Source organism: Lepus europaeus, chromosome 19 (assembly GCF_033115175.1).
Source record: "Lepus europaeus isolate LE1 chromosome 19, mLepTim1.pri, whole genome shotgun sequence".
Lineage (NCBI taxonomy): Eukaryota > Metazoa > Chordata > Mammalia > Lagomorpha > Leporidae > Lepus > Lepus europaeus.
This window is the reverse complement of record NC_084845.1, coordinates 16,360,109-16,387,912: the sequence shown is the minus strand read 5'-3', so window position 1 is coordinate 16,387,912 and position 27,804 is coordinate 16,360,109. Positions and strand designations below refer to the sequence as shown.

The 27,804-nt window shown below is 59.1% G+C and overlaps 1 protein-coding gene across 1 annotated transcript; it reads left to right on the top strand.

The window, feature by feature from the left end:
• The first annotated feature begins 237 nt into the window (after positions 1-237).
• Positions 238-27,804, top strand: GPI (glucose-6-phosphate isomerase). Its single transcript, XM_062177589.1, has 18 exons — positions 238-407; positions 1,159-1,249; positions 1,633-1,701; positions 2,829-2,948; positions 9,650-9,733; positions 9,811-9,957; positions 11,439-11,510; positions 12,139-12,183; positions 13,308-13,361; positions 24,299-24,359; positions 24,693-24,736; positions 24,853-25,005; positions 25,863-25,992; positions 26,082-26,158; positions 26,730-26,858; positions 27,052-27,127; positions 27,211-27,277; positions 27,373-27,804. The coding sequence occupies exons 1-18, from the start codon at positions 286-288 to the stop codon at positions 27,506-27,508; spliced, it is 1,677 nt and encodes a 558-aa protein (XP_062033573.1). The 5' UTR covers positions 238-285; the 3' UTR covers positions 27,509-27,804.

Here is a 27,804-nt window from a genome sequence, read left to right as displayed (position 1 = left end):
GGGCAGCGGCCAGGAGAGCGGCGGCGCAAGTGGCCGCCCGGGGACAGGGAGCGACCAGCTGCAGAGCGGCGGCGGGGAGCAAGGTCGCCCCCCCCACCCCGGGGGCGCGGGCGGAGGCGCGGGGCGGGGCGGGCCGGGAGGGGCGGGGCGGGGCCGGCGCCTGCGCCATAAAGGCCGCCCGCCGCGCGCCCCCGGCCCCGCTCGCCGCGCGCCGTCCCGCCCCTCCTTCCGCCGCCGCCGCCGCCGCCGCGCACGTCCCGGTCCGTGCACCCTGCTGGCCGCGCCATGGCCGCGCTCACCCGCAACCCGCAGTTCCAGAAGCTGCAGCAGTGGCACCGCGAGCACGGCTCCGAGCTCAACCTGCGGCACCTTTTCGACAGCGACAAGGAGCGCTTCAACCACTTCAGGTGCGCGGGGCCGGGGCGAGGGGCCCGGGTCGGGACCGCGCTTTGTCCTTGGCGTCTCCTTGGAGTGGGTTCCCGGGGGCCCGCGGGCTCGCCCGAGGTCTGGGGCGGGGGCTGCTTAAATCCCGGGGAGTCGCGGACGCCTCCGTCCCCTCCCCGCCCCCGCAGGGCCCCGCCTGACGCAGCGGGCCTGGCCAAGGTGGGCGGCAGCGTGGGGCAGCCCCGGGGAGTCGCGGGGGCAGGGCGGGTGGAGATGGGAAGGGGCCTTGGAGGAAGTCGTGGACTTATTGGGGGGAGGGTGCCTCCTAGCGGGCTCTGGGCAGTGACCCTAGAGCGTGGGGGGTGGGTCCGCGGACCCTCCTTGGGGTCGTGGCTTGTCTCCAGTGGCCCGCCGTGCCGTCAGGATGGGTGTCTGAGTAAGCCGAGGCCCGGAGGGCTAGCTCTGGGCAGGGGTTGTCGCGGTCCGGGTTCAGCAGGGGCAGCTGCACCAGCGCCCTGTCTCCCCAGGCCCCAGCGTCTAGGTTCTGTGAGGATGGCCCCTTGCACTGTGCTGCTGCCGCCGCAGGTCAGCCTGGGGGGCAGGCAGGAGAGGGACAGCGGACCCCCCCCTCCCCCCGTGCTGGGTGGCTGAGGTTCCCTGGGGCGTGGTACGCTGAGGATGCGTGTGCTGGAGGCAGCTCGCCTGGCTGCTGTGGCCGGGGGCCAGGCAGGCTGCAGAGACCTGGGTGTGGTCAGTAGCCCTCCCTTTCTGCAGCTTGACGCTCAACACCAACCATGGCCATATTCTGTTGGATTACTCCAAGAACCTGGTGACGGAGGAGGTGATGCACATGCTGCTGGACCTGGTAATGCCCTGTCTGTCTGGGGAGGCTTGACCTTGACCTGTGACCCCGGTGGGGTGGGCGAGCTGGGTGCCTGGGAGCCCCCAGATCCTTGAGCGTCTTGAGTTCCTCTCCCAGTGGACCTCGGGAACTGCCTCTTTGCTGCTCAGGGCTCTGAGCACCTGCCCCTGGCTCAGGTTCTGAGTGGCATCCCCAGAGACCCCAGGGTCTGGTGTCTGCGTAGACCCCTTCCCAGACCCTGGAGAGGGAGCCCAGGCTGTAGCCTTCTGCGACCCCGCTTGGGGACAGCGCTAAACCTTGTGTGTGTGTGGGGGGGAGGGGGACTTGAACTTGAGCTCGTGGTGGGCAGTGTGGGTGGGACCAGACTTCATGTCTTCTCTTCCTAGGCCAAGTCCAGGGGTGTGGAGGCCGCGCGGGAGTCCATGTTCAATGGTGAGAAGATCAACAGCACGGAGGTGAGCGGGCCTGGTGGCCTCCAGACTCCGCCTACCCCCTGGGGCCTCTTCCTTCCCCTTGGCGTTGATTCTTGTCTTCATTCTCTTAGGCAACACCGTGGCTTGCCAAGGGGCCTGAGGACCTGTTTCCTTGGGGGCTGGTTGTAGGGCCTTGCAGTGTGTCTTCCCCAACACCAGAGTTTGCAAAGGCTCCCAGTGCCTGCCTTGGGAGGCACTCAGCGGGGAGGGTCTCTCATGGCCTCTGAGAGTCCTTGCTGCAAGTCCTCTGAGTGCTAAGAGGAGTCTCAGGTCACCAGAGGGAAGCAGCTGGAGTCTGGTCAGAAGCGTGGCTGGGGGCCCTGTGCTGACTTCTGGGAAAGCCCGGAGCTGTCGTCAACGCTGCAGGCCGCCACGGCACCCACCACCTTTTACCATGAGGACTCTGAGGCTTAGCGGCCAAGTTGCGTGTCTAAGACCTCGTGGCACAGCCAGGATTCAAACCCAGCCCACCTCGCACTGCTGGGCCAGGCTGAGGAAAGCTGTAGGGCAGGCAGGGTCGGGGTGTGGGTAGCGTGGAGCCTTCCACCCTGGTCATCCTCTCGCTGGGCTGGAATCCCAGCACAATCCCTTCCTGCCCAGATGGGACTGTTGGTCAGTTTCCCTGAGGGACACCTAGGCTAGCTTCAGCTGCATGGGGCTGTTGCACTCAGATGACCAGGCCAGCCGCCTGGTGCCCGTGGCATGGCAGGTCTGGGTTGGGCGAGGAGCTTGAGTTGCCTGCTCTGCCCAGGCCGCTTGCCAGGTGGTGCCAGAGGACAGTGCACACTGTCATCGGGAGGACGGGTCCCTTTGGGCTCAGCAGGCCCTGGTCCTCGGGAGGCATTTACCGCCATCCCTGGCGTGTGTCATCGTTACTCCATTCCTCCTGCCTCCGACTGTCCGTGCCCAGGAGCCCTTCCTGCGCATGCTCGGGTTCTGTGTAGCACGGGTGGCAGAGGCACTGCCTCCCCTCCCCAGAGTGTGTGTATTGTCGGGGGAGAGTGTTGCTCCCACCCCGTAAGCAGCCAGTGGGTTCCTGGCAGAGGACCGTGGTGTGACTGTGGTTAGGAGCGGGGGCGGGGGGCTTCACTGCCTGACTCTGTCCCCAGGACCGGGCAGTCCTGCATGTGGCCCTGCGGAACCGCTCCAACACACCCATTGTGGTGGACGGCAAGGACGTGATGCCGGAAGTCAACAAGGTTCTGGACAAGATGAAGGCCTTCTGCCAGGTCAGCGCCTGCTGGGCTAGACTTGCCCTTGGTGCGTGTGTGTGTCTGCATGTGTGCACACCCGTGTGTGTGTGTGCGTGCATGTTAGGAATCTGAGAAACCCTCCCGGGGGGCCCCTCCTTCTGCTTGCCACGGAAGCAGGACTCAGGCCTTCCCTGCACCTGAAGTGCGGTGGCCTGTGTGATGGCTCACCCTGGGGTTTCTGCTGAGCCCTGAGTTTCCCCTGGCCCTGCTCTGAGGGACTCACCCCCTGGCAGGAGTGAATTACAGAAGCCACAGGCTCAGGTGACAGCTGATCAGCAGCAGTGGCCTAAAATGAAACATAGCTCCCTGAGAGATGGGACAGTGGGGAAGAGAAACTTGGGTTTTCTTTTCTTTCTTTCTTTCTTTTTAAAGACTTATTGTATTTAAAAGGTAGAGTTATAGAGAAAGAGAGACAGAGAAATCTTCCATTTGCTGGTTTACTCCTTAATTGGCTGCAACAGCCGGGGCTGGGCTAGCTTAAATCCAGGAGCCAGGAGCTGCATCCAGGTCTCCCACGTGGGTGCAGGGACCCAAGCACTTGGGCCATCCTCCACTGCTTTCCCTGGTGCGTTAGCAGGGAGCTGGATAGGAAGTGGAGCAGCCAGGACTGGAACCAGCACTCCAGTGTAGGAGATCAGCATCAGAGGCAGTGCCACGACGCCGTCCCTAAGAGACCTGATTTTTCTAACCTCTTTACGATGAAATAAATGTTAAAAGTTCTTTAACTTCACCTGCGGTTAATCCTCCAGAGACCTTTATAAAGTTGTCTGACAGCCTGCCCAGGAGATGTGAGTGTGTGTGAGTGTGAGTGAGTGTGACTATTCCTGTGCATCTGTTATCTCTGCTGTGAAACACACATACGGACAAGTTTGTTTTCCACCTGCTCTTCTGTGGCTTGTTTCCACTTAGAAATCAGTACGAGGTGTCTGTGTGTCGGTCAGTGCACCTAAGAATGCCTCCTCTTCTTCCTGTGTGCGACCCTCAGAGGCAGCTCGGTTTTCCCCCAGCAGCTACTGATGCCTCCGGGTCTGTCCCGAGGGTGATCTGCAAAGGTGGCAGGTGTCCTGCAGCCTGGCGTGCTCCGGCAGTGTCTGGGGCCTGTGTGGAAGTGTGTGCGTCTGGGCATCTGTCCGTGTGCTCTGCGAGTGACTGGTGAGCTGTGGTCATTTTCTGCTTGCTCCCTTCCCCCTGCCATGGGGCACGTGCAAGTCTGATTCCTCTGGCCTAGGGCCATTTCTAGACCGGAAAAGATGCCATCAGGGGGAGCAGAGCTCTCTCCTCTCTCCTCTCTTCTCTTCTCTTTCTTTCCAGATTTATTTTATTCAGAGTTACAGAGAAAGAGAGGGCTTCAATTCCATTGGTTCACTCCCCAAATGACCGCAACGGCCAGAGCTGAGCTCACCGGAAACCAGGAGTCACGGGCTTCTTCCAGGTCTCCCACATAGGTGCAGGGGCCCAAGGACTTGGGCCATCTTCTTCTGCTTTCCCAGGCCATTGTAGAGAGCTGGATCAGAAGTGGAGCAGCCAAGACTCGAACCTGTGCCATATAAGATGCTGGCACTGTAGGCCACAGCTTTACCCGCTATACCACAAGCAGCAGCATCCATCTGCTGTTTCACTACCCAGATGTCCACAAAGGCCAGGGCTATCCAGGCCAAAGCCAGGAGCCAGGGGCTTTATTGAGGTCTCCTACGTGGGTGCAAGGGTCCCAACACTTGGGCCATCCTCTGCTGTTTTTCCAGGCACATTAGCAGGGAGCTGAATCAGAAGTGGAACATCCAAGACTTGAACCGGCGCCCACACGGGGTGCTGGCTTTGGAGGAGCAGCTTACTCGCTACGCCACAGTACCGACCTTGAGGAGGAGATCCCAAGGGTCTGGTAGCCACATAAGTGAGACTTCCTGGGATGAGGAAGGCTTGGGATCCTTCGGGAACTTGGGTTCAAGGATGTCCCTTATGGTAGTTGGTCTGTGTGACTTTGGATGTGGCTTTTGGTTTGGGGAAGAGTATTTCGGCCATCTGCTCTGAGTGCCAGAGCTGACATGCCTGCGCAGCCTGGTGCTCTGTCTGATTGACCTGGGGGAGTTCAGAGCAGCGTGTGCGGGGTGGAGAGGTGCTCATTCCAGGAGAGTCCTCCCTTAACACTGGCTCCCGGAGTCCCTGACTCAGACGGACGTGGGGTATTTGTCACTGAAAATTTGCTGCCTAACAGCAGCGAGTCCATGGTGAGGCGCTCTCCCCACGGCTCTCACAAGTGCAGCGGGATGGGGGGAAGCTGATCGTGACAGCCGTGGCAAAACCCAAAAGCAAATTGTTACGTTGGAAGTGGCTGCTGGTGAGGATTCTGAGTGTTCCCGGCACAGAGAATGAGAAGTGTTTGGGATGGCAGGTGGGCCAGTTACCCTGAGACGTACGTCCCTGCGTGGAATTAGCGCAGTGTGGCCCTACGTTTCAATGCACCTTCAGCAGAAGGCTTCTCGGTAGTGAGTGTAACCCAGGCACGGGGGCGCTGTTTGTTGTGGGCCTGCCACGCGGTGCAGGGTGTGCTCGAACTGAAAAAAGGAAGTTGCTGAATCAGTGTGTGTCACGTAGCGTGGGTTTGGTTAAATTAAAGATCCACGTGTTTTCCTATCTGGGACGAGTTATTAGGACACACCCTTGATGGGGAGGTTGGGGACTGTGTCGTTTATGGAGAAAACAACAGTTGCTAGATCTTTTTGGTTCTGGGAAAGAGGAGGTTTGCAGTGGATGTGTAGGAAGTCAAGATTGATCGATTTGAGAGGCAGAGTTAGGGACGGAGGGAGAGGGGAGAGGGCAGAAGGAGCTGGGCTGATCTGAAGCCAGGAGCTTCTTCCAGGTCTCCCAGATGGGTGCAGGGGCCCAAGCAGTTGGGCCATCTTTGGCTGCTTTCCCAGGCCATTAGCAGGGAGCTGGTTCAGAAGTGGAGCAGCCAGGTCAAACCAGTACCCCTATGGGATGCCAGTGCTACAGGCAGAGGCTTTACCTACACCACGGTGCTGGCAACCTGCATTTCCTATAGTACGGCTTAGGGACAGTCCCTTTTAATGTGAAGAGGTGTGAACGAGAGACAGTTACCTAGCCCTCAAACATCCAGCAGGAGGGTGGTGAGATAGATAGGATACTGAGTCAGGGCAACAGTGGGGAGAGGAAGGCATACAAGAACCACGGATTCGTAGCATCTCTGAAATCCGGCAAAGCACATGTTGGCAGGTGATTGGTTAGGACTCACGGCCTGGGAGAAGTTCCTCCAGGGTTCGGCTTTGCCCTCCTTCATCCTTTTTCCCTGAAAGGTGGCCTGTGTGTGCGTCTGATTTCTCAGCTCAGTGCCTGACTGAAGACCCCTCCTGTGCGTCATCTCTGTCGCTCTCAGGCAAGCTGGTGTTGTCTGACAATTCAGTTATTTTGAGGGCTCCATGAGTTTCCTGGGAAGCTCATTGGAGAGGACCAGGTTCCATTAGGCAGAACCAGGACGAGACGCCGTCCACCTTGTCTCCTGAGGTCAACTTAGAGGCGCCTTCTGTGTGACCTGGTCTCTCTGTGTTGCCTGGTCTCTCTGTGTTGCGGCTGAACCTCTTCCGGCAGTCCTGGGGCGGTCGGCGCCTACGCTTTTGGCTTCATTGCCATAATGTGCTTTTGTGACCGTGTCTTGCATCTGAACTTGGCCAAGGAGCTGTCTCTTTATTTTAGCATTGATTGTTTCCTGGAAAAGCCAGGGATTATTTTCAGACCCAGCAATTCCCAGCTGCAGTTTGACAAAAGTTATTTATTTAGCTTATTACGTTTACTTTAAGCACCAAGAAGCCAGATGTTTCTTCGACACAGCCTGAATTGTTCTTAAAGATTTAGTTAGGGGCTGATGCTGGGGCGTGGTAGGTTAAGCCTCTGCCTGTGGCGCCGGCATCCCACATGGGCGCTGGTTTGAGTCTCAGCTGCTCCACTTCCAATCCAGCTCCCTGCTGGTGACCTGGGAAAGCACTGGGGGATGACCCAAGTGCTTGGGCCCCTGCACCCACCTGCGAGACCCAGAAGAGGCTCCTGGCTCCTGGCTTCGGCTTGGCTCAGCTCTGGCTCAGCTGGGTTGGGAGTGGAGCAGCCCAGGCTCAAGCTGGCGTCCATGTGGGATGCTGGTGCCTGGCCCCATGAGCCACATCTTAATAGGTACATCCTTTACTTTCCGTGGGAACGGAGCAGTGTAATGGAGCAGCAGTGAACTTCCTGCCACTACATAGTAAGGATTCTTTCCCCCGGTTTCCAGTGATGCTGTCCTTCTTTTTATTAAAATCCACTTCTCAAGGTCTTTGTTTTTCCCAGCGTTCTTTAGGTTTTTGACTAACTCCTCAGCTTTACCCCATGTTTAGGTTTTTATTATGAGACACCTGACTTCCGGTACCACAACCTGCGTGCATTATCCCTCGTTACTAGCCGAATCACACCAAAGCTTGGCTTAGAGCCGCAGTAAACGTAATCTGACTCGGAAGCTCCGGAGCAGCTTCCCTGGTTGGTCTGGTTTTGGGGTCTGGTGAGGTTGTAGTCAAGAAGCCGACCAGGGCTGTAGTTTCTGAAGGCTTGGGGTGCTGGGGGGCTGTCTGACAAGGTGTTCCCACGTCTGCGTGGCGATGGCCCTAGCTGTCGGTGCAGGTCTCTGTCCTTCATCACATGGGGCCTCCTCGTAGGACTCGGAGTCCTCAAGACACGGGCGTGAAGCAGGGGGCAAGGCTGGGCCACGGGCCCTCCCACGACCCAGCCTCTGTCATTTTTGCAGCAGCCCAGTGGATGTGCAGCTCAGCCCGGCTCAGCACGAAGCCTAAAGGGCTGTGAACAGCAGGACCCTCTGGGGTCCACTCAGAGGTTGGCTGTCACTCCTGGCCCCAGCCCACCCATCCATTGCAGTTGGCATTTCCCCTCTCTTGGTCCCTGCCATAGTAGTTTCTGCTGAAAACTCACTTTAAAAAAAAAAAAAAAAAAGATGTATTTATTTACTTGAGAGAGGCAAAGTTACAGACAGAGAGGTCTTCCATCCACTGGTTCACTCTGTAAATGGCTGCAGTGGCCGGAGCTGGGCCGATCTGAAGCCAAAAGCCAGGAGCTTCTTCTTGGTCTCCCACACGGATGCAGGAGCCCAAGCACTTGGGCCATCTTCTACTGCTTTCCCAGGTACATCAGCATGGAGCTGGAAGTGGAGCATCTGGGATGCTATGCCATAGGCAGACACTTTAACCTGCAGGGCTACAGTGCTGGCCCCAGAAACTGACTCTTGTCTGCACATTCTGATGATGCTACTGTGTGTGTGTGCACGTCTGTGTGTACGTGTGCCCGCGCGTGTGAGTCATCACCCCGCTTTTCTCTCTCTTTAAATGTTTGTTTGTTTGGAAGGCATAGAGAAGGGCAGGCGTTGTGGTGCGGTGGGTTACGCCGCCACTTGGGATCCCACATGGGAGTGGTTGGTGTGACTCAGCCACTCTGCTTCTCATCCAGCTCCCTGCTGATGTGCCTGGGAGGCAGCAGATAATGGCTTGGGTCCCTGCTGCCAGTGTGGGAGACTAATGACTCCTGGCTTCAGCTTAGCCCAGCTCTAGCTGTTGTGGGTATCTGGGGAGTAAACCAGCGGATAGATGATCTTTATGTCTGCCTGTCTGTTTCTCTGTCACTCTACCTTTCAGATAAATAGATCTTTTTCTTTTAAATGTAAACAGCATTCTTTTTTTTTTTTTTAAATGTGTTTATTTATTTGAAAGGCAGAGTTCTCACAGAGGGAGACTGATCTTCTGTCAGAGGATTGACTCTCCAGATGTCTGCTAGGGCCAGAACTGGGCCAGGCTGAAGCCAGGAGCCTGGAACTGGCTCTCCCATGTGGGTTGCAGGGGCTCAGGTACGTGAGCCGTCCTCTCCTGCTTTCTCAGTTGTGTTAGCAGGGAGCTGGCTTAGAAGTGAAACAGCCAGGACTCAAACCAACACTCACTGAGATGCTGGCTCCTGCTGTGCCACGATACCAGGCCCCATAAATTAATCCTAAAAAAGAGAGAGACAGCGACAGAGAGGGACCTAAGTATGTAAGCCATCACCTGCTGCCTCCCAGGGTGCACATCAGTGGGAAGCTAGACTAGGAGGCTGAGCCAAGGCGAACCCAGGCACTCTGATAGGAGATGGGCGTCCCAACTGCTGTCTTTTTTGTTTTTAAAGTTTTTTTTTATTTATTTGAGAGGCAGAATTACAGACAGAAATGTCTTTCATCTGCTGGTTCACTCCCCAAGTGGCCGCAATGGCTGGAACTGGGCTGATCTGAAGTCAGAAGCCAGGGGCTTCCTCCCACGTGGGTGCAGGGGCCCAAGCACTTGGGCTACTTTCCACTGCTTTCCAGCAGGGAGCTGGGTCAGAAGTGGAGCAGCCAGGACTTGAGCCAGTGCCCATATGGGATGCTGGTGCTGTAGGCGGAGGCTTAACTTAGCACGGTGCCGGCCCTCGGAGTGGTGTCTTAGCTACTGTGCCGAATGCCTGGCCTGGCGCTGCACTCTTCTAGGGAGGAAGGGGCACCTCCTTGGTGAGTGTGGCAGGGAACACTCTGCCACTGTGGCGCTGTGGCTCCCGCGGGAGTCTGGGAGCCGCGACGGAGGTGTGAGGACGCAGAGTAAGGATGTTATTCTTTCTGCTCTGTCCAGCGGGTCCGCGGTGGCGACTGGAAGGGGTACACGGGCAAGACCATCACGGACGTCATCAACATTGGCATCGGTGGCTCCGACCTGGTGAGTGGAGGGCCGCCTTGGGGCGGGGGAGGGCTGGGCACCCTGGAATCTTGCTCTTACGCTGCCTCTCCCTGCAGGGACCACTCATGGTGACCGAAGCTCTGAAGCCATACTCATCGGGAGGCCCCCGTGTCTGGTTTGTCTCCAACATAGATGGGACCCACATTGCCAAAACGCTGGCCTGCCTGAACCCCGAGTCGTCCCTGTTCATCATCGCCTCCAAGGTATGGACCCCGGGCACAGCCTGGCTCCCCCAGCTCTCTGTGTTCTGAGGGGGCAGGAAGGGGGGGACTCTGGTATGGGCCCCCGGGCGCAGCCTGGCTCCCCCTGGCTCCCCCGGTCCTGTGTGTGTTGAGGGGCTGGAGGGGGGACTCTGGTATGGGCCCCTGGGCGCAGCCTGGCTCTCCCTGGGTCCCCCGGTCCTGTGTGTGTTGAGGGGCTAGGGAGGGGGGGATTCTGGTATGGGCCCCCCGGGCGCAGCCTGGCTCTCCCTGGGTCCCCCGGTCCTGTGTGTGTTGAGGGGCTAGGGAGGCGGGGATTTTGGTATGGGCCCCCGGGCACAGCCTGGCTCTCCCTGGCTCCCCCAGCCCTGTGTGTGTTGAGGGGCTAGGGAGGGGGGATTCTGGTATGGGCCCCCAGGCACAGCCTGGCTCTCCCTGGCTCCCCCAGCCCTGTGTGTGTTGAGGGGCTGGAGGGGGGACTCTGGTATGGGCCCCTGGGCACAGCCTGGCTCCCCAGCCCTGGGTGTGTTGGGGCCATGGTGGGGGACGACTCTGCCATTGACTTAGACATTGGCCATCCTGCTCACTTCTGAGCAGACCGTGCTGTGTGGATCAGGTCAGCATGGCGGCCCTCAGCCGGTCCCTTAGGTGGCAGCAGGCACAGACCTGAAGAAAGCCCTGAGTGGTCAGTGTGATCCTTTTCTTCAGGCCACGCCTGTTCATTGTGTGGGGCCACTGCTGGGCCCGGAGCTGTTCTCCACTTTCTCCCTGTCCCTTACGTGGGCGCCTGCTGTGCCCAGAGCCAGGCCCTGATAATAGAGGAGTTTTGTTTGCTGTCACTCAACACCCTGTTTACTCACATTAGTGGATATCAATTCATCTGAGTCCTGAAACAAGTACTGGCCAGCAGGCCAGGCCCTGGACTTTTATTTTAAAAGGCAGAGTTAAGAGAGGGAGACAGACCTTCCATCTGCTGGTTCACTCCCTAAATGGCCACAGTGGCTGTGGCTGGACCAGGCTGAAGCCAGGAGCCTAGAATTCCATGTGGGTCTCCCCTGTGTGTGGCAGGGGCCGAAGCACTTGGATCATTGTCTGCTGCCTTCCTAGGCACATGAGCAGGGAGCTGGGTTGGAGGTGGAGCAGCTGGGACTTGAGCCAGAGCTCTCGTATGGTGCTGGCGTCGCAGCTGGTGTTCTGGCCCACTGCTGCCTGAACCCTGGCCTTTGACCTGCAGGGTTAGGCTGTGCTTGTGGCTTCTTGGGTCCCCCTCCTCCAGCCGTGAAGAGCTGGAGTCCCAGGCTGCTGCTGCTGTTGTGTCCAGGGCCCTTCTTGAGTCACAGAGAGCACACGTGGGGCGGAGGTTTTGTGCAGGCACTGACATGGAAGCACACGCGCCCTGGCACCAGCGGCTGAGTCCCAGCCCAGGGCTGTGCCCCACCACCCCCAGAGGCTGAGGGCTCACTGTTCTTCCCTCTTGGCTGCAGACGTTTACCACCCAGGAGACCATCACGAATGCAGAGACGGCCAAGGACTGGTTTCTCCTGTCCGCCAAGGATGTGAGTGGGGAGTGGGCCTCGCCTGTGGTGGGGTAGGGGCTGGGCGGGAAGAGCAGGCCGAACCTGCCTGTGCACGTGGCCGGGCCAAGCCTGGCCCTGTTTCTCCTCTAATGCTGGAAGCAGATGCTGGCCTGGCTGGTGCCTGCCTGTTCTGGTTAGGACAGCTGCTCAGCTCTGGCTTTGCCAGATGCGCCAGACATGGCAGAACCTGCCCTGACTGGCTAAGGGCCTTTCTGTGGTCCTTCAGGCCCTGTGGGTTCCAGCCTGCTGCTGGCCATGTCCGTCTTACAGGGGCAAGGCAGTTCCTGAGCCTTTTACATGACTTTGAAATGGCTGGGCAGGTCTACCTGTGACTCCTCTGCGCCCTTGACCTTGACCTTAGGGGGCTCCTTTAACAGCTCCCAAGGGCCTGGGCCATCCTCTGCTACTTTCCCAGGTGCACCAGCAGAGGGCTGGATCGGAAGTGGAGCAGCCGGGACTTGAACCGGCGCCCATATGGGATGGGAGCGCCGTGGGTCTCGGCTTTACCGGCCACACCTCCGCGCCGGCAGGACCTTGGTTTCTGCAGTGATGGGAGGATCACTGCCTGTGGGGTGGGTTTGGTGAAACTTGGTTCTGTCTCTTGTAGCCTTCTGCAGTTGCGAAGCACTTTGTCGCGCTGTCTACTAACACGGTGAGTATCTGGGCTCCCACACTCCTCCGCGGGAGGGCCCAGCCCTGCCAAAGTCACGCCTTCCGCAAGACGTGGGCCAAGCGTGGGTCCCCCATGTGGGCTTCTGTGCCCGGTCAGCCTCGCCTCGGCTGTGCCCTCCCCGACCCAAGCTCTGCAGCCCTGAGCAGGGCCTAGCAGGAGTGGGTCCTGCTCAGCCCAGACACCGCCAGGCCCGGCTGATACCCGGACCACTCCACACACGTGACCGTTGCTCCGAGATGGAGTGTGCTGTGTAGGGTGGGGATGCATCCCATTTCTCCCAGTGAAGGATGTGAGTGCTTTGCTCCCCCTCCGTGATTATGTGAGTTGGACATGCCAGGATTAGAACCCGGGCCACCTGCCCTTGGGTGCTCACAGCCTGCCTGGCCCCGAGGTTGTCCCGGGGATGGGAGGCTCAGCAGGGCAGTGTGAGGAGCTTCCTCATCACAGCTCAGGAGAACTCACTGAGCAGGGCTCTGCGGTGGGCACTGTCGAGCTCTGTGGAGCTGGGAGCCACAGCCAGGTCTTCCTGGCCACCGTCCCCTCCCCACCCCCACCCCAGCCTGCCCATCGGAGCCAGCAGAAGCTCCAAAGGCTGGCTAACCCCAGCACCGTCATCTGCCTCCCACAGGTGGAGCTCAGGCCTCCGCAGGGCGTCTGCTCCGTGGGGACTTGGTGAGGGGTTGCCACCCAGTCTGCAAAACGGACCAGAGGACCTGCTGCAGGGCAGGATTGTCCGCTCCTTACGGGCTCCCCTAGTGGGAGGGCCGGGCAGCGTGCAGGCTGTGTGCTGCCTGGCCGAGCAGGTGGTCCCAGGCCGTATTCACGCTCCTGGGTGTCTTCAGCGGTTGTTCTCTGGTCCTGCAGAGAGAGTGGGTGGGCCGGGGCCTCATCTGGGACATGCAGCCCTGTCCATGGGAGGTGCAAGGCCACTGGCATGTGACATGTGACATGGGAGCCAGCCTGGGGCTTAGCTGCAGGTGGGCCAGTCCTGGGGCCCCGCCCTGGACTCCTGAGGCAGGTGAGGGTTCCCGCGACTCCTGGGCGTGCCTGCTCATGTTCCCCTAACAAACCCATCTTTTCATCCCTCTGCTTTGTGCTTGTAGGCCAAAGTGAAAGAGTTTGGAATTGACCCTCAAAACATGTTCGAGTTCTGGGACGTAAGTACAAGCGCCCCCTGCGCTGGCTGACTTAGGTGTCCTCGCCAGGTCGTGAGCGTTGAGCCACAGACGCGGGACCGTGAGGTCAGGCCAGCATGTGTTGAGCGCCTGCTGCATGCCTAGCTTTGGGAAAAGCAGAAAGGCTCCTGGGCAGACTTAGAGGGGAAGAGCCACTGAGTCAGGCGGAGGGCTCCACTTCCTCCCCAGGGGCGGCCGAGTTGCCGCCACCCTGGGTGCCTGCCAGCAGCACCCACTGTGGGGTAACTGGAGCCACGGGGCCGGCTGTGAGTTATTCTCGGAGATGACCTTTCTCCGAGCTGCAGCAGTCTGTAAAGGCCAAGGGGCAGGGTGAGGCCGGAGGTGTGGCGGGCTGGCTCAGCCTGGAGCCAGGGCCAGAGGGGAGGTGCAGGCTAGGGACCTGGGCGGGGCAGGGACCAGGCAGCGTGCAGAGCAGACCCGGCCTGGAGAGGCGGAGCTGCTGGCCGCTGTAGCCATAGGCGGTCACGTGGCCTCCCCCAGCAGTGAGTGGGAGCGCTCCTCACGTGCTTGGGGGTGGGCGGCGGTGGAGAGGGAAGGGCTGTGAGGGTCCGGGTGCAGGGTGTGGTGCGGGCACTGTAGATGCCGTGGGTGTAGCGGGGCATGGGCACAGTGCTCCATCTAACACGTGGCTGTGGCAGGCGCCCCACAGAGGGAGGGCAGCACCCATTGGGGGCCATCCCACTGGCCTTGGACTGGAGGCTGCACACTTGATGGTGGCATCCAGGGATGTGACCGCCTCGCTTTGAGAGCTGCAAAGGCCTTTTCCCATCAGAGTCTGGAAGAGAATGAAGCCCTGATTCCCCAGGCCGTCCATGCTCCGTGTGTAATGAGCTAAACTTCTTTCCAGAGCGGGACTAGTTAGGCACCATCCTCGGAGGAGTGGAGAAGAGTCCCTCAAATCCTTGTCCGCGTCCTGTGGCTCCCAGGCGGAAGCCGGCTCGAGGGAGACGGGTGCCGCTTCTAACCTGGGTTGCATGCCTGCCGACAGGGGAGGCACCTTCCACCTCCTGCCTGGGGTTTGGAGCCTGAGCAGGTGGCGGGCAGGGACACGTGGGGGCTCCTGCTAGCCCAGACGCCTGGCAGGGCAGGGCTTTCACTGCCGGAACCACCCAGCCTGCCGAGATGAGGGGGCCAAGGCTTAGGGAGCAGGATAGGCCTCCCAGGTAAGGCCCAGGATGGCAGTTGGCACAAGAATATGCGGCCAGGGCTGGCTTGTGAGGCCTCCTGGGCCGGGCTGGACATAACCAAGGTGGCTGATGGTATTCCCAGGTGTTCACTAATGCATGTGAGGAGGGTGTATATTGATGGATGGAGACGGTGATGGCCGGGGACCCCAGGGACAGGGACAGGTGAGGTCTCTGGAGCTATTCAGGCCTCTTGGGCAAGGTGGAGGCGTCAGGTGAGGTATAAGGAAGTGGCGTGGCCCTGAGGTGAGAAGGGAAGAGCCCAGTCTGGCAGAGGTGCACGTAGGTGGGGAGCCGCGGTCTGCTGGGCGCTGTCCTGGGCAGCCTGGTGTGTCGGGGCAGGCAGAGGTAACTGTGGCATCTCCTCGGTGCTCAGCAGCAGGTGGACATAGGGGAGAGCTGATTCTGGGTGGTAGGGGCTGGAGGGGAAGCAGGACAGGTACAGGTGAGCTCCGAGGAGGGGCCGGGCCAGGGCAAGGTCCTGGTGAGGTCTCTGAGTTCTGGAGGAGGCACAGGTGTTTCGTGCTGGTTCTGTCGAGCGGGAGTCACGCACCTGGCTGTGTGGGAGGGGCTCTGGACCTGCGGCTGGGACAGCTGTGTGCACTGGGGTCTGTATGATGGCTCTGAAGAGGTAGCGCACAGAGATAGCACAGTCAGGACCCAGGGTCAGCAGTCACAGGTCAGCATCATCCTGACCAGGTGAGGGTCCATACAGGGCCAGGGCGTGGTCTGTGGTCTCCGGGTCCAGCCGGGGTGGGGTCCGAGGGGCTCAGGTGAAGGAGAGATAGGAAGGCATCTGGTTACAGAAGGTGAGGACGGAGCTGGGGCAGGTAAAGCACGCTCAGGTGAGGGCTCTGGGTAAGGGGAGGTGGAGAGGCCTGGGTCTGCAGGGTGAGCGGTCCGAGGCCCACGTTTGTCACACGCTGTTTGGCTACTCACGAGGCTAAGGTGAGCAGCCAGGGGTCCGGCAGCTGGGAGGAGGCTGCCTGCTCAGGATGGCGGTGTGGTGGGTGCCGGCAGGTGTGGTCTGCAAAGCCGGGGCTGGCTGCAGTCTCGGGAACTGGGACCTGACAGAGGTGTGTGCTTCAGGGAGGAGTGCACGTTAGGCACGTGGAGGTAGAACTGGATCCGTCAGGTAAGGGCCCTGGAGCTGCAGAGGGGCAGGGCCCCATTGAGCCGCTGTGAGCACGTGTGAGGATATCTGCATAGCTCTGCTGGTGCACGGCTGGACCTGGAGGGGCCTGGGGTCTCCTGGGAAAACACTGACGAGCTGGAGTCTGGCAAAGGCAGGGAGACCAGCATTGCTTCGGAAGGCTTGTGTCTGCCTGTGAGGGCGTGGGGATGTGCAGCGGTCTGGCCAGGGAGGCTGGAGGGATGAAGGGGAGGCACAGGTTTGTACTCTGGGGTCTCGCAGATAAGGGCAGGCCTGGTTTGTACAGAGTCTGAGAAGCTGGGTGAGGCCTAGCAAGGGCGTAGCACCTGTGAAGCTGAGGGCAAGCCCACGTTTCTGATTCATGAAACTGTTCGGCAGTGGAGGTCAGGTACAGGTAGGTAGAATAGGTCTGCCAGGTGAGGCCTGGGGAGCAGAGCTCATCTAGAAGGAACTGGATCACTTTCCTGGTGTCCAAGGAGGTGAAGTAGACAGATGAATGGAGCCCAGTCTCAGGCGAGCAGCTCTGGGCCTCCCGGACTTGCTGACGTTGGGGCGTTGTGGCCAGCACGGCTGTGTGGAATTGAGTTTCTTCAGGAAGGGCCGGGAGTCTCCGTCCGGCCTGGGATTGTGTCTTTGGGCCTCTGGGAGCCGAACAATGCGGGTTCTACACAGGTGCGCAGGGCTGGCTTTGTCAGGTCACGTGTGTGGAGCCAGGATGAGGACCGCCTCACAAAACAAGCCGTGTCCAGTGAGGTCTAAAAGGTCCTGGACAGGCCCAGGTAGGGAAAACTGAGTGTGTTGGATGCAGTGTGGGCACCCGAGGTGTGAGTCACAGGTAGGCAGAGCTGGCCCACTTGGGTATAGGCTCAGCAGCCAGCATCAAGGGCGGGTAGGCAGAGCTGGCCTACCAGGTTAAGGTGATACCCCAGGATCAGCTAGAGGTAGGCTTCAGGTAGGTTGAGCTGGCCTGCCAGGTGTGTGGTGAGAACCCAGGGTCAGGCTCAGGTCAGTAAAACTGGCCTAACAGGTATGGTTTGAAGAGCCAGGGTCATATACAGTTAAGTAGAGCTGACCTGCCAGGCACAGTCTGGCACAGGTAGATAGAACTGGCTCTCCAGGTGTGGCCTGAGGACCCAGGGTCAAGCACAGGTAGGTAGAGGTAGCCCTCCAGGTGTGGTCAGAGACAGGTAGGCACAGCTGATTGAACACAGGTAGGCAGGGTTGACTCTTCCAGTTATATACCCCTGGGTTTTTGTGGTGAAACCTGAAGAACCAGGGTTAAACCCAAGTGGGTAGAATGGCCTCTGAATGTTGGCAGCGTGCTCTGGGTCCTTGGAGGCCTGCAGGCCCTAAGTTAGACACGGACAGGTTGATGGGACTCTTTCAAGATGGGACTTTGGAACCAGAGGTATGTGCACCTGGGGTCTTGTAGGTGAAATGTTAGAGGCATGGTTCTGGCTCAGGTATGTTGACCCAAGTCTTAGAAGTCTGGCTTGGGGAGCATGGGTTAGTCACACGGTAGAACCATGGCTCTCAGGGGTTCTGTGGATCACAGGTAAGCAGAGATGTTCTCCTCTGAAGAGATTTGAGCTTGGTGAGGGGGTTTGTGCTGTTGGATCTGATCCAAGTATGGATCGGGTCTCTAGTAAGATGCCAGGACTCTGGGATGGGCCAGGACAGGTGGACCATATTTGTCAGGTGAGGTGTAAGGGGCTGGGTTGGGCACAGACAGGGGTTTGAAGCCTGGTCCACCAGCTGAGATGTCTGGAACCTGGCCCTGAAGATGTTAGATACAGGCCAGCTTAGATACAGGTATGGGGCTCTGGGTCTCTCCTGTCCATGGAGGCCATATTTATTTATTTATTTATTTATTTATTTATTTTTTTGACAGGCAGAGTGGACAGTGAGAGAGAGAGACAGAGAGAAAGGTCTTCCTTTTTGCCGTTGGTTCACCCTCCAATGGCCGCCGCGGTAGCGCGCTGCGGCCGGCGCACCGCGCTGTTCCGATGGCAGGAGCCAGGTGCTTCTCCTGGTCTCCCATGGGGTGCAGGACCCAAGGACTTGGGCCATCCTCCACTGCACTCCCTAGCCACAGCAGAGAGCTGGCCTGGAAGAGGGGCAACCGGGACTGGATCGGTGCCCCGACTGGGACTAGAACCCGGTGTGCCGGCACCGCAAGGCGGAGGATTAGCCTGTTGAGCCACGGCGCCGGCTTGGAGGCCACATTTAGATACAGGTATGGGGCTCTGGGTCTCTCCCGTCCATGGAGGCCATGTTACATACAGGTATGTGGCTCTGGGCGTCTCCTGTCCACGGAGGCCTCGTTAGATACAGGTATGTGGCTCTGGGCGTCTCCTGTTCACGGAGGCCTCGTTAGATACAGGTATGGGGCTCTGGGCGTCTCCTGTCCATGGAGGCCTCGTTAGATACAGGTATGGGGCTCTGGGCGTCTCCTGTCAACGGAGGCCTCGTTAGATACAGGTATGGGGCTCTGGGTGTCTCCTGTCCACGGAGGCCTCGTTAGATACAGGTATGGGGCTCTGGGCGTCTCCTGTCCACAGAGGCCACGTTAGATACAGGTATGGGACTCTGGGTCTCTCCTGTCCACAGAGGCCACATTAGATACAGGTATGTGGCTCTGGGCATCTCCTGTCCACAGAGGCCACATTAGATACTCAGGTATGGGGCTCTGGGCATCTCCTGTCCACAGAGGCCACGTTAGATACAGGTATGGGGCTCTGGGCGTCTCCTGTCCACAGAGGCCACGTTAGATACAGGTATGGGACTCTGGGTCTCTCCTATCCATGGAAGCCACGTTAGATACAGGTATGTGGCTCTGGGTGTCTCCTGTCCACGGAGGCCACGTTAGATACAGGCATGGGGCTCTGGATCAACCATCCACAGAGGCCATGTTAGATACAGGTATGTGGCTCTGGGCTTCTCCAGTCCAAGGAGACCAGGTTAGGTATAGGTATGGAGCTCTGGGCCTCTCCTGTCCATGGAGGCCTCGTTAGATACAGGTATGTGGCTCTGGGCGTCTCCTGTCCACGGAGGCCACGTTACATACAGGTATGGGCCTCTGTCTCATGTCCAAGGAGGCCATGTTAGATATAGGCATGAGGCTCTGGGCGTCTCCTGTCCATGGAGGCCACGTTAGATACAAGCATGGGACTCTGGGTCTCCTATCCATGGAGGCCACGTTAGATACAGGTATGGGGCTCTGGGCCTCTCCTATCCATGGAGGCCTTATTAGGTACAGGCATGGGACTCTGGGTCTCCTATCCATGGAGGCCACGTTAGATACAGGTATGGGGCTCTGGGCCTCTCCTATCCATGGAGGCCTCATTAGGTACAGGTATGGGACTCTGGGTCTCCTATCCATGGAGGCCACGTTAGATACAGGTATGGGGCTCTGGGTCTCCTATCCATGGAGGCCACGTTAGATACAGGTATGGGGCTCTGGGTCTCCTATCCATGGAGGCCACGTTAGATACAAGTATGGGACTCTGGGTCTCCTATCCATGGAGGACACGTTAGATACAGGCATGGGGCTCTGGATCAACTGTCCACAGAAGCCACATTAAATACAGGTATGTGGCTCTGGGCTTTTCCAGTCCAAGGAGACCAGGTTAGGTACAGGTATGGGGCTCTGGGTTTCAAGTCCACAGATGCCACAGTAGATACAGGTATGAGGCTTTGGGTTTCCTGTCCACGGAGGCCACGTTAGATACAGTTTGAGATACCAGAGGGCAGAGCTGGATCTCATCTGTGCACAGTGCTAGTCTGCTTGCCTGGCTTTGTCAGTGAGTCTGTCGACCCAGGGTCAATGTGGCAGACGTGTTTGGATATTGTCTTGTGGTCCTTGGTTGTTAGATGAGGTTGGGGGTGGGGAGGGACTTTGTCTAGCCTAGAAATATGTTCTTGGTGTGGGCAGCCAGGCCAGAGCTCAGACCCAAGTGGGGACCTTCAGTGGCAGGATGAGGCACAGTTAGGGAAAGTGATGGTCATCGTAGGTTTGCATGCCTGTGCCTGCCTGGTGCGGCCTCGGCAACCCTTAGGATCAGGTTGGGCAGGTAGACTGTCCTGAGCCAGGTCAGCCACGTGTTCTCAGCACCCTGTCCGCTGTGACAGTAGAGCTCAGGGTGCTGCAGAGGCCTGGGGCTCTGTAAGCACCCCAAGGTGTGGTCTGTGGTGTGCGTTCTTGTTGGCATAGGGTCCAAGCTGCCCACGTGAGGAAGATGGTTAGACCTGGTTAGGTCTGGGGGCCAGGGGGCAGGTGAGGCGCAGAGTGTGGAGCTGGCTGAGGAGCTGCACGCGTGCAGTGAGGTCTGAGCGGCCCACTGCAGGTCCAGGTCGGGGCGTGAGTCCCGCCTCTGAGACCAAGGGCGCAGAGGCTCAGGCTGGACACTGTCCAGCATTGCAGGGCTCCCCTAAAGGGAGATGCGAGGACCGGGTCTCAGCCGTGGTCAGCTGAGGGCCAGCCAGCCGCTCAGGTCCAGTTCCTGGAGTCTGGTGGGTAAGAGCTGAGCGCCTCTGTCAGATGAGGTTCCCCCCAGATCTGGACTCTGCCCAGGTGAAGGGCCCTGCTGTGTCCCCATTGCCCGGGCCATGTTTGACTCCCGCTTGTCCTGTCCGTCCTGTTGATGGAACCCCCCACCTCAGCACCGCATCTAGAGGAGAGCAGCCACCGCGGGCCCCCTGAGCACTTTCCCCGCCTCCCTTCCCTCCTCACCCCCAGGTTCTGCTCCGTTGGCCAGCCTTGCCCCTTGGCTTCCACCCCCCAGCCCGGCTCCTTCCCCTACACTGGGCACTGGTTCCTCCTGCCCAGCATGTCTCGGGCTTCCCTGGGAGAACCGGATGCAGTGAGTTAAAGCCTGCCCTCTGCTTAGAGAAGAGCCCTAGCCTGGGCTGTCCCCGGGAGAACCGAGAGGTTGTCACTCAAGTCACTTTCTGTGGCGCTGCGTTCTCTCCCTATTGAGGAAGGCAACCTTTTTTTTTTTTTTTTTTTTTTTTTAAGATTTGATTTAGGGCCGGTGCCATGGATCACTAGGCTAATCCTCCGCCTGTGGCACCGGCACACCAGGTTCTAGTCCCAGTCGGGGCACCGGATTCTGTCCCGGTTGTCCCTCATCTAGGCCAGCTCTCTGCTGTGGCCTGGGAGTGCAGTGGAGGATGGCCCAAGTGCTTGGGCCCTGCACCTGCATGGGAGACCAGGAAAAGCACCTGGCTCCTGCCTTTGGATCAGCGCAGCGTGCTGGCCACAGAGCACCGGCCATGGCAGCCATTGGAGGGTGAACCGACGGCAAAGGAAGACTTTTCTCTCTGTCTCTCTCTCTCACTAACTCTGCCTGTCAAAAAAAAAAAAAAAAAGTTGATTTATTTGAGAGGTAGTTAGAGAAGGAGGGAGAGGGAGATAGAAATATCTTTCATCTTGGTTCACTCCTTAAATGGCCACAACTGCTGGAGCTGAGACAGCCAGGAGCCAGACCATAAGCAGGGGGCTGGATGGGGAGAGGAACAGCAGGGACTTGAACTGACGCTCACATGGGATGCCGGCCCCGTGGGCAGAGGCTTAGCTCCTGTGCCACCGCGTCAGCCCCAGGAAGGCTGCCCTTGCCACCTTACCTTTGCCTGTGCTGTTCCAGCTGCTGGAAGCCTTCTCCCTCACTGCTCCTCTGGGTCACGGCTGCTCATTGGAGACCTAGGCCCAGGAACCCCTCAGTCGGTCTCAGGTTCATGTTTATTGCCGGCATCATTTCATTTGCATCTTTCTCCCCCACTGCGCTGTTTGCATTGCCTGTGCTGGGAACATGGTGGGTGCTTCCTAAGGTGTGCGTGGAGCTCTGCAGACGTCTGATGCGATGTGACGTGAGAGGCTGCGGTGTGAACTGCCGGCCCTGGTGCATCTTGGGGCTGAGATCAGGCAAGCCCACGTGTTAGCCACCAGGCTTGATGGCGTCCTGGGAGGCAGGGGAGGCGCAGGTGTGAGGTTCTGGGTCTGTCGTTATAGCCTGAGGAATCGGGAATGGGCACAGGTACAGGGTGCTGGGTCTTCCGCTGTCAGAGGGTGCACAGCTAAACACAGGTATGAGGCTGGGGTCTGAGGAGGTGGGGTCTGGCACAGGTAGGTCTGTCATTGTCCTAGAAAGAGTGACTGGCACAGGTAAGGGGCTCTGGGTCTCATGTCCACGGTGGCCAGGTTAGGTACAGGTATTGCACTCCGGGTCTCTCATGTCCACGGTGGCCAGGTTAGGTACAGGTAAGGGGCTCTGGGTCTCTCATGTCCACGGCGGCCAGGTTAGGTACAGGTATTGCGCTCCGGGTCTCTCATGTCCACGGCGGCCAGGTTAGGTACAGGTATTGCACTCTGGGTCTCATGTCCACGGCGGCCAGGTTAGGTACAGGTATTGCACTCCGGGTCTCTCATGTCCACGGCGGCCAGGTTAGGTACAGGTATTGCACTCCGGGTCTCTCATGTCCACGGCGGCCAGGTTAGGTACAGGTATTGCACTCTGGGTCTCTCATGTCCGAGGAGGCCATGATAGATACAGGTATGGGACTCTGGGTCTCTCATGTCCACGGTGGCCAGGTTAGGTACAGGTATTGCACTCTGGGTCTCTCCTGTCCACAGGGGCCAGGTTAGATACAGGTATGTTGCTCAGGATCTCCCATCCACAGAGGCCATGTTAGATACAGGTATGGGGCTCTGGGTCTCTCATGTCCACGGCGGCCAGGTTAGGTACAGGTATGGGACTCTGGGTCTCTCATGTCCACGGCGGCCAGGTTAGGTACAGGTATTGCACTCTGGGTCTCTCATGTTTGAGGAGGCCATGATAGATACAGGTATGGTGCTCAGGATCTCCCATCCACAGAGGCCATGGTAGATACAGGTATGGGGCTCTGTCTCATGTCCACGGAGGCCAGGTTAGGTACAGGTACGAGGCTCTGGGTCTCATGTTCACAGACTCCAGGTTAGGCACAAGTACAAGGCTCTGGGTGTCTCATGTCCACATGGCCTCACTCGTACAGGTATGGGGCTCTGGATCTCCTGTCCAGGAGGCCACATTAGATACAGGTATGAGCTCTGGGTTTCTCATGTCCATGGAGGCCAGATTACAGGTAAGAGGCTCTGGATCTCCTGTGCACTGAGGTCAGGTTAGGCACAGGTATGGGACTCTGGGTCACATGTCCATGGAGGCCAGGTTAGACAGAGGTATAGGATTCTGGGTCTCCTGTCCACAGAGGCTAGATGCAGGTATGAGGCTCTGGGTCTCCTGTCCACAGAGGCCACGTTGGATACAGGTATGGGGCTCTGTCTCGTGTCTAAGGAGGCCACGTTAGATACAGGTATGAGGCTTTGGGTCTCCTGTCCACTGAAGTCAGGTTAGGCACAGGTATGGGACTCTGGGTCGCGTGTCCGCGGAGGCCACGTTAAATACAGGTATGAGACTCTGGGTTTCCTGTCCACTGAGCTCAGGTTAGGCACAGGTATGGAACTTTGGGTTGCATGTCAACGGAGGCCAGGTTAGATAGAGGTATAGGATTCTGGGTCTCCTGTCCACAGAGGCCACGTTAGATGGAGGTATGAGGCGCTGTCTCTCATGTCCACGGAGACCACATTAGATACAGGTATGAGGCCCTGAGTCTCCTGTCCACAGAGGCCACGTTAGATACCGGTATGGGGCCCTGTGTCTCCTCTCCACAGAGGCCACATTAGATACAGGTAAGAGGCTCTGGGTGTCCTGTCTCCAGAGGCCTGCTTAGATACAGGAATGAGGCTCTGTCTCATGTCCAAGGAGACCACGTTAGGTACAGGTATTGGGCTCTGGGTCTCCTATCCACAGAGGCCATGTTTGGTACAGGTATGGGGCTCTGTCTCATGTCCAAGGAGGCCACGTTAGGTACAGGTATGGAGCTCTGGATCTCCTATCCACAGAGGCCATGTTTGGTACAGGTATGGGGCTCTGTCTCATGTCCACAGAGGCCACGTTAGATAAGGTATGGAGCTCTGGGTCTCCTGTCCACAGAGGCCACGTTAGATAAGGTATGGAGCTCTGGGTCTCCTGTCCACAGAGGCCACGTTAGATAAGGTATGGAGCTCTGGGTCTCCTGTCCACAGAGGCCACGTTAGATAAGGTACCTCCGGAGCTCTGGGTCTCCTGTCCACAGAGGCCACGTTAGATAAGGTATGGAGCTCTGGGTCTGTCCTTAATCAAAGAGCCCAGGAGTAGGTATTTGGCTGCCAGTATCTGAGGAGAGACACCCTACACGGTTGTGAGGCCGTGGTCTCAGTGTCTGAGGTCGGCCCCGGCACAGGTGTGAGGACTGGGCTTGCCGTGTCTGAGGAGACAGGGACAGCCATGGTGACGTCTGTAATTGCTTCTCTGGGCTCTGGCCAGCCCCACGTGCTGTGTGCCTGGTGGTCATGGTCAGCCCAGAGACCGCCAGCGCCTGGCCCACTGTCTTGCTTCCTGGAGGTGCTCCGAGCTGTGCCTGTGGAGGAGGAGGGTGGGGGGCGGGCTGTGCCGACCCTCGCTCAGCACCTCTTCTGTCTCTCCTAGTGGGTGGGAGGACGCTACTCGCTATGGTCAGCCATCGGCCTCTCCATCGCCCTGCACGTGGGTGAGTCTTGCAGCCCCCGTGGGTGAGGAATTCAGTGTGGGGTCAGGGCAGGGGCCCCCTCTGGCTGCCGGCCTGCCTCCCTCCAGCCATAGCACTTCTTTCCAGTCCCAGGTGAAGGCTGGGTCCGCTTTGGGGTTTGCAGGTCCACCTTTGCCCTGCCTCCCAGCCTAGGCCAGGTTAGCTTGGCCTTTGCGCCGCAGGCCGGCGGATGACGGAGGTTTTGTCAGGAGACCCAGCCCCTCCCCGCTCCTGTTTCTTCTGGCTCCACAGCCAGCCTTCCCCAGAGGCCACAGGCTGCGTCTGTTTCTGTTGACACTGCTTTTTGTGTCGCAGGTTTTGACAACTTCGAGCAGCTGCTCTCTGGGGCTCACTGGATGGTGAGTGTGGAGGCTGGTGTTCTTGCCAAGGGTGTGCCGGTCCCATGCCGTCCCTCTCCCTCCCTCGCTGCCTCCCTGGTGGGCCGCTCAGCTCCTGCCCCCTGCTCTCCTTTTAGGACCAGCACTTCCGCACGACGCCCCTGGAGAAGAACGCCCCCGTCCTGCTGGCTATGTTGGGGATCTGGTACATCAACTGCTTTGGGTGTGAGACTCAGGCCGTGCTGCCCTATGACCAGTACCTGCACCGCTTTGCAGCCTACTTCCAGCAGGTACCAGCTGCCGAGCCAGGCCTCACGCTTCGCAGGGCCCAGAAGGTCTAGGGGCCCAGGTCCTGCCTACCCTAGGCTCTGGCCGGGCCCGCCTCTACTCCTCGTCTCATGGTGCACATTTGTAACTAGGGTCTGTCCAGGCCGAGCATCCGCTGAGCTATCCCACCAGGACAGGGGCACGACTGGCTGTCGTGGTGTGCTGGTCACTTCGTCCTTGGCCATCATTGTGCATGGCTGCCCTGGGGGAGACTCAGCTGTGGCCGGCACTGAGCCAGTGCGTGTCCAGTCTCTGCTGCCCTTCTGGGCTACAGAGCCCCCAGAGGCTGAGCAGCCGCTGTCCTCATCAGAGTATCTCCCAGAAAGCCCTCTCAGAGTTGTTCCTACTTTGGTTCAGTGCAGACCTGGTCCCTGCCCTATGGCCCTCAGGCTCCCCTGGGCTGATAGTCAGACTCTCACTGAAGCAGGGGCCACGGAAGGCTCCCCAAAGCCCCAGTGCCTCGGTAAGGGGCCCGTGACCAGGAGCAGGTGGGAGCCCAAGACTCTGTACTGGGAGAGGTCACAAGTCCCAAAGGCCTTATGGTCAGGACCCCAGCCAGCCCCTTCCTTCAGGAACCTGTTTAGAGATTTTGTGCCGGTATTGCTTTTTGGGGGGTCCTTCCTCCACTGTTCCTGGTCTCGAGTCCTTCCCACAGAGCGGCCTAAGTAGTCGTGCAGGGAGCCTGTGTTCCCACAGGTGCGGGGAGGAGGAGGAGGCGCGTGCTGTGGGCACACCGGGGCAGGACGGGTGTGCCCAGTGCTGTGCACGGAGGGACGACGAGACTCGCAGGTAGAAGGCTGGGCTTCTGTCCCTGCTGCAGGGTGACATGGAGTCCAACGGGAAGTACATCACCAAGTCCGGCGCCCGTGTGGACCACCAGACGGGCCCCATTGTGTGGGGGGAGCCGGGGACCAACGGCCAGCATGCCTTCTACCAGCTCATCCACCAAGGTAGGGAGGGAGGGACCCTCGCCGAGGTCTGTGTCATCCGCAGGCTGTGGGGGCTGGGGTGACGTGTGTGACCACTCTGCCCTTCACAGGCACCAAGATGATACCCTGTGACTTCCTCATCCCGGTCCAGACCCAGCACCCGATCCGGAAGGGTTTGCACCACAAGGTAAGAGCCCCCACGCGGACCCTCCTCGTGCTTCCTCGGGCTCCCGCGACGCCCCGAAGAACTTGCACTGGCTGACAGATTCCTATTCCGTTCCTGCCATCCCAAATCGTCACAAGCCGAGCAGCTTCACACAGCCGCCCTCTCTTCTCAGTTTCCGTGGGTCAGGAGCCCAGGCGGCTCTGCCAGGACCCGGCCCGAGATGACTTGGGCCATCCTCCACTGCCTTCCAAGGCCACAGCAGAGAGCTGGATCGGAAGTGGAGCAACTGGGTCTTGAACCGGTGCCCATGTGGGGTGCCAGCGCTTCAGGCCAGGGCGTTAACCCGCTGCGCCACAGTGCCGGCCGCTAACAGTGTGTATTCCTTAGGGTAGCTGTGACTGTTACCTGTCAGCGTCCTCAATGTTCCCTCCCATCGTCCCTCACTCCCAGTGAGCTGTGCAGCAAGTGACCCAGGCTGAGGCTCATTAATCCCAGTTGAGAAGCGCCAGATGGTCCTGCCCCCCCTGCCTGAAGCGCGGGCAGTGCATTCAAGCATAACCGGATCTTCCTCTCGCTGTCCCTGTCTCGTCAGATCCTGCTGGCCAACTTTCTAGCCCAGACTGAGGCCCTGATGAAGGGGAAATCGACAGAGGAGGCCCGTAAGGAGCTGCAGGCTGCAGGCAAGAGTCCCGAGGACCTCATGAAGCTGCTGCCACACAAGGTCAGCCCTTCTCCCGGCGGCCTGCCGGCACTGGGGGAAGAAGATGCAGGGCCAGGGCAGGGGCTCGCTGTGTCCCGCACAGTGAGGGGGCTGCAGACCCGCACGTCCCGGCCTCTGGGACGGGGTCTGCTTCCCATCCTGGGGCTGTGAGGGTCAGGACTAACTCGGGGCCATCGCCTGGTGTTTTCTGCAGGTCTTTGAAGGAAATCGCCCAACGAACTCTATCGTGTTCACGAAGCTCACACCATTCATCCTGGGAGCCTTGATCGGTGAGTGAGCGGGGGCGGTCCCGGCCGGGGCAGGTTGCTGGGTGCCGGTGGAGTCCTGACCGTGCTGTCTGCCGCCCCTGCAGCCATGTATGAGCACAAGATCTTCGTCCAGGGCGTCGTCTGGGACATCAACAGCTTCGACCAGTGGGGGTGAGTGAGCTGCTGACTCAGGGAGGTGGGGATTGGCTGGATTTCACCGGCCAGGCTGGAAGCGTCCGCTGAGCCCCGCTCTCCCCCTCTGGCAGAGTGGAGCTGGGAAAGCAGCTGGCTAAGAAGATTGAGCCCGAGCTGGACGGCAGCAGTCCCGTGACCTCTCACGACTCCTCCACCAATGGGCTCATCAACTTCATCAAGCAGCAGCGTGAGGCCAAAATCCAATAAACTCGTGCTCGGCCGCAGCCCCTGGCGTGACTGGTCCTTGTCCCTCCTCCCCAGAGTCTGCACTGCACGGCCCTGGCCCGCCTTGCCCGGAGCACTCTCGGGCCGTGAGCTTAGACCCCCCAGCCCCTCCAGTGGGTGGGGTGGGGCATAGTCAAAGCCAGTCTGGACCCACCACTGCCACCCCTTCGACGTCCACTGTCCCTCCGTTTTACAATTGGCTGAAGTGTGTCAGTGCCGCTGATTCGTTTGACCTGTGATCACATCTCAAATAGAAAAATAAAGATGTCACAAAGGAG

Coding starts and splice junctions, on each gene's coding strand:
- GPI (XM_062177589.1), top strand. CDS start 286: ATGGCCGCGCTCACCCGCAACCCGCAGTTCCAGAAGCTGCAGCAGTGG. Junction 408..1,158: donor GAGCGCTTCAACCACTTCAG/GTGCGCGGGGCC, acceptor CCCTTTCTGCAG/CTTGACGCTCAACACCAACC. Junction 25,006..25,862: donor TTGCAGCCTACTTCCAGCAG/GTACCAGCTGCC, acceptor TCCCTGCTGCAG/GGTGACATGGAGTCCAACGG.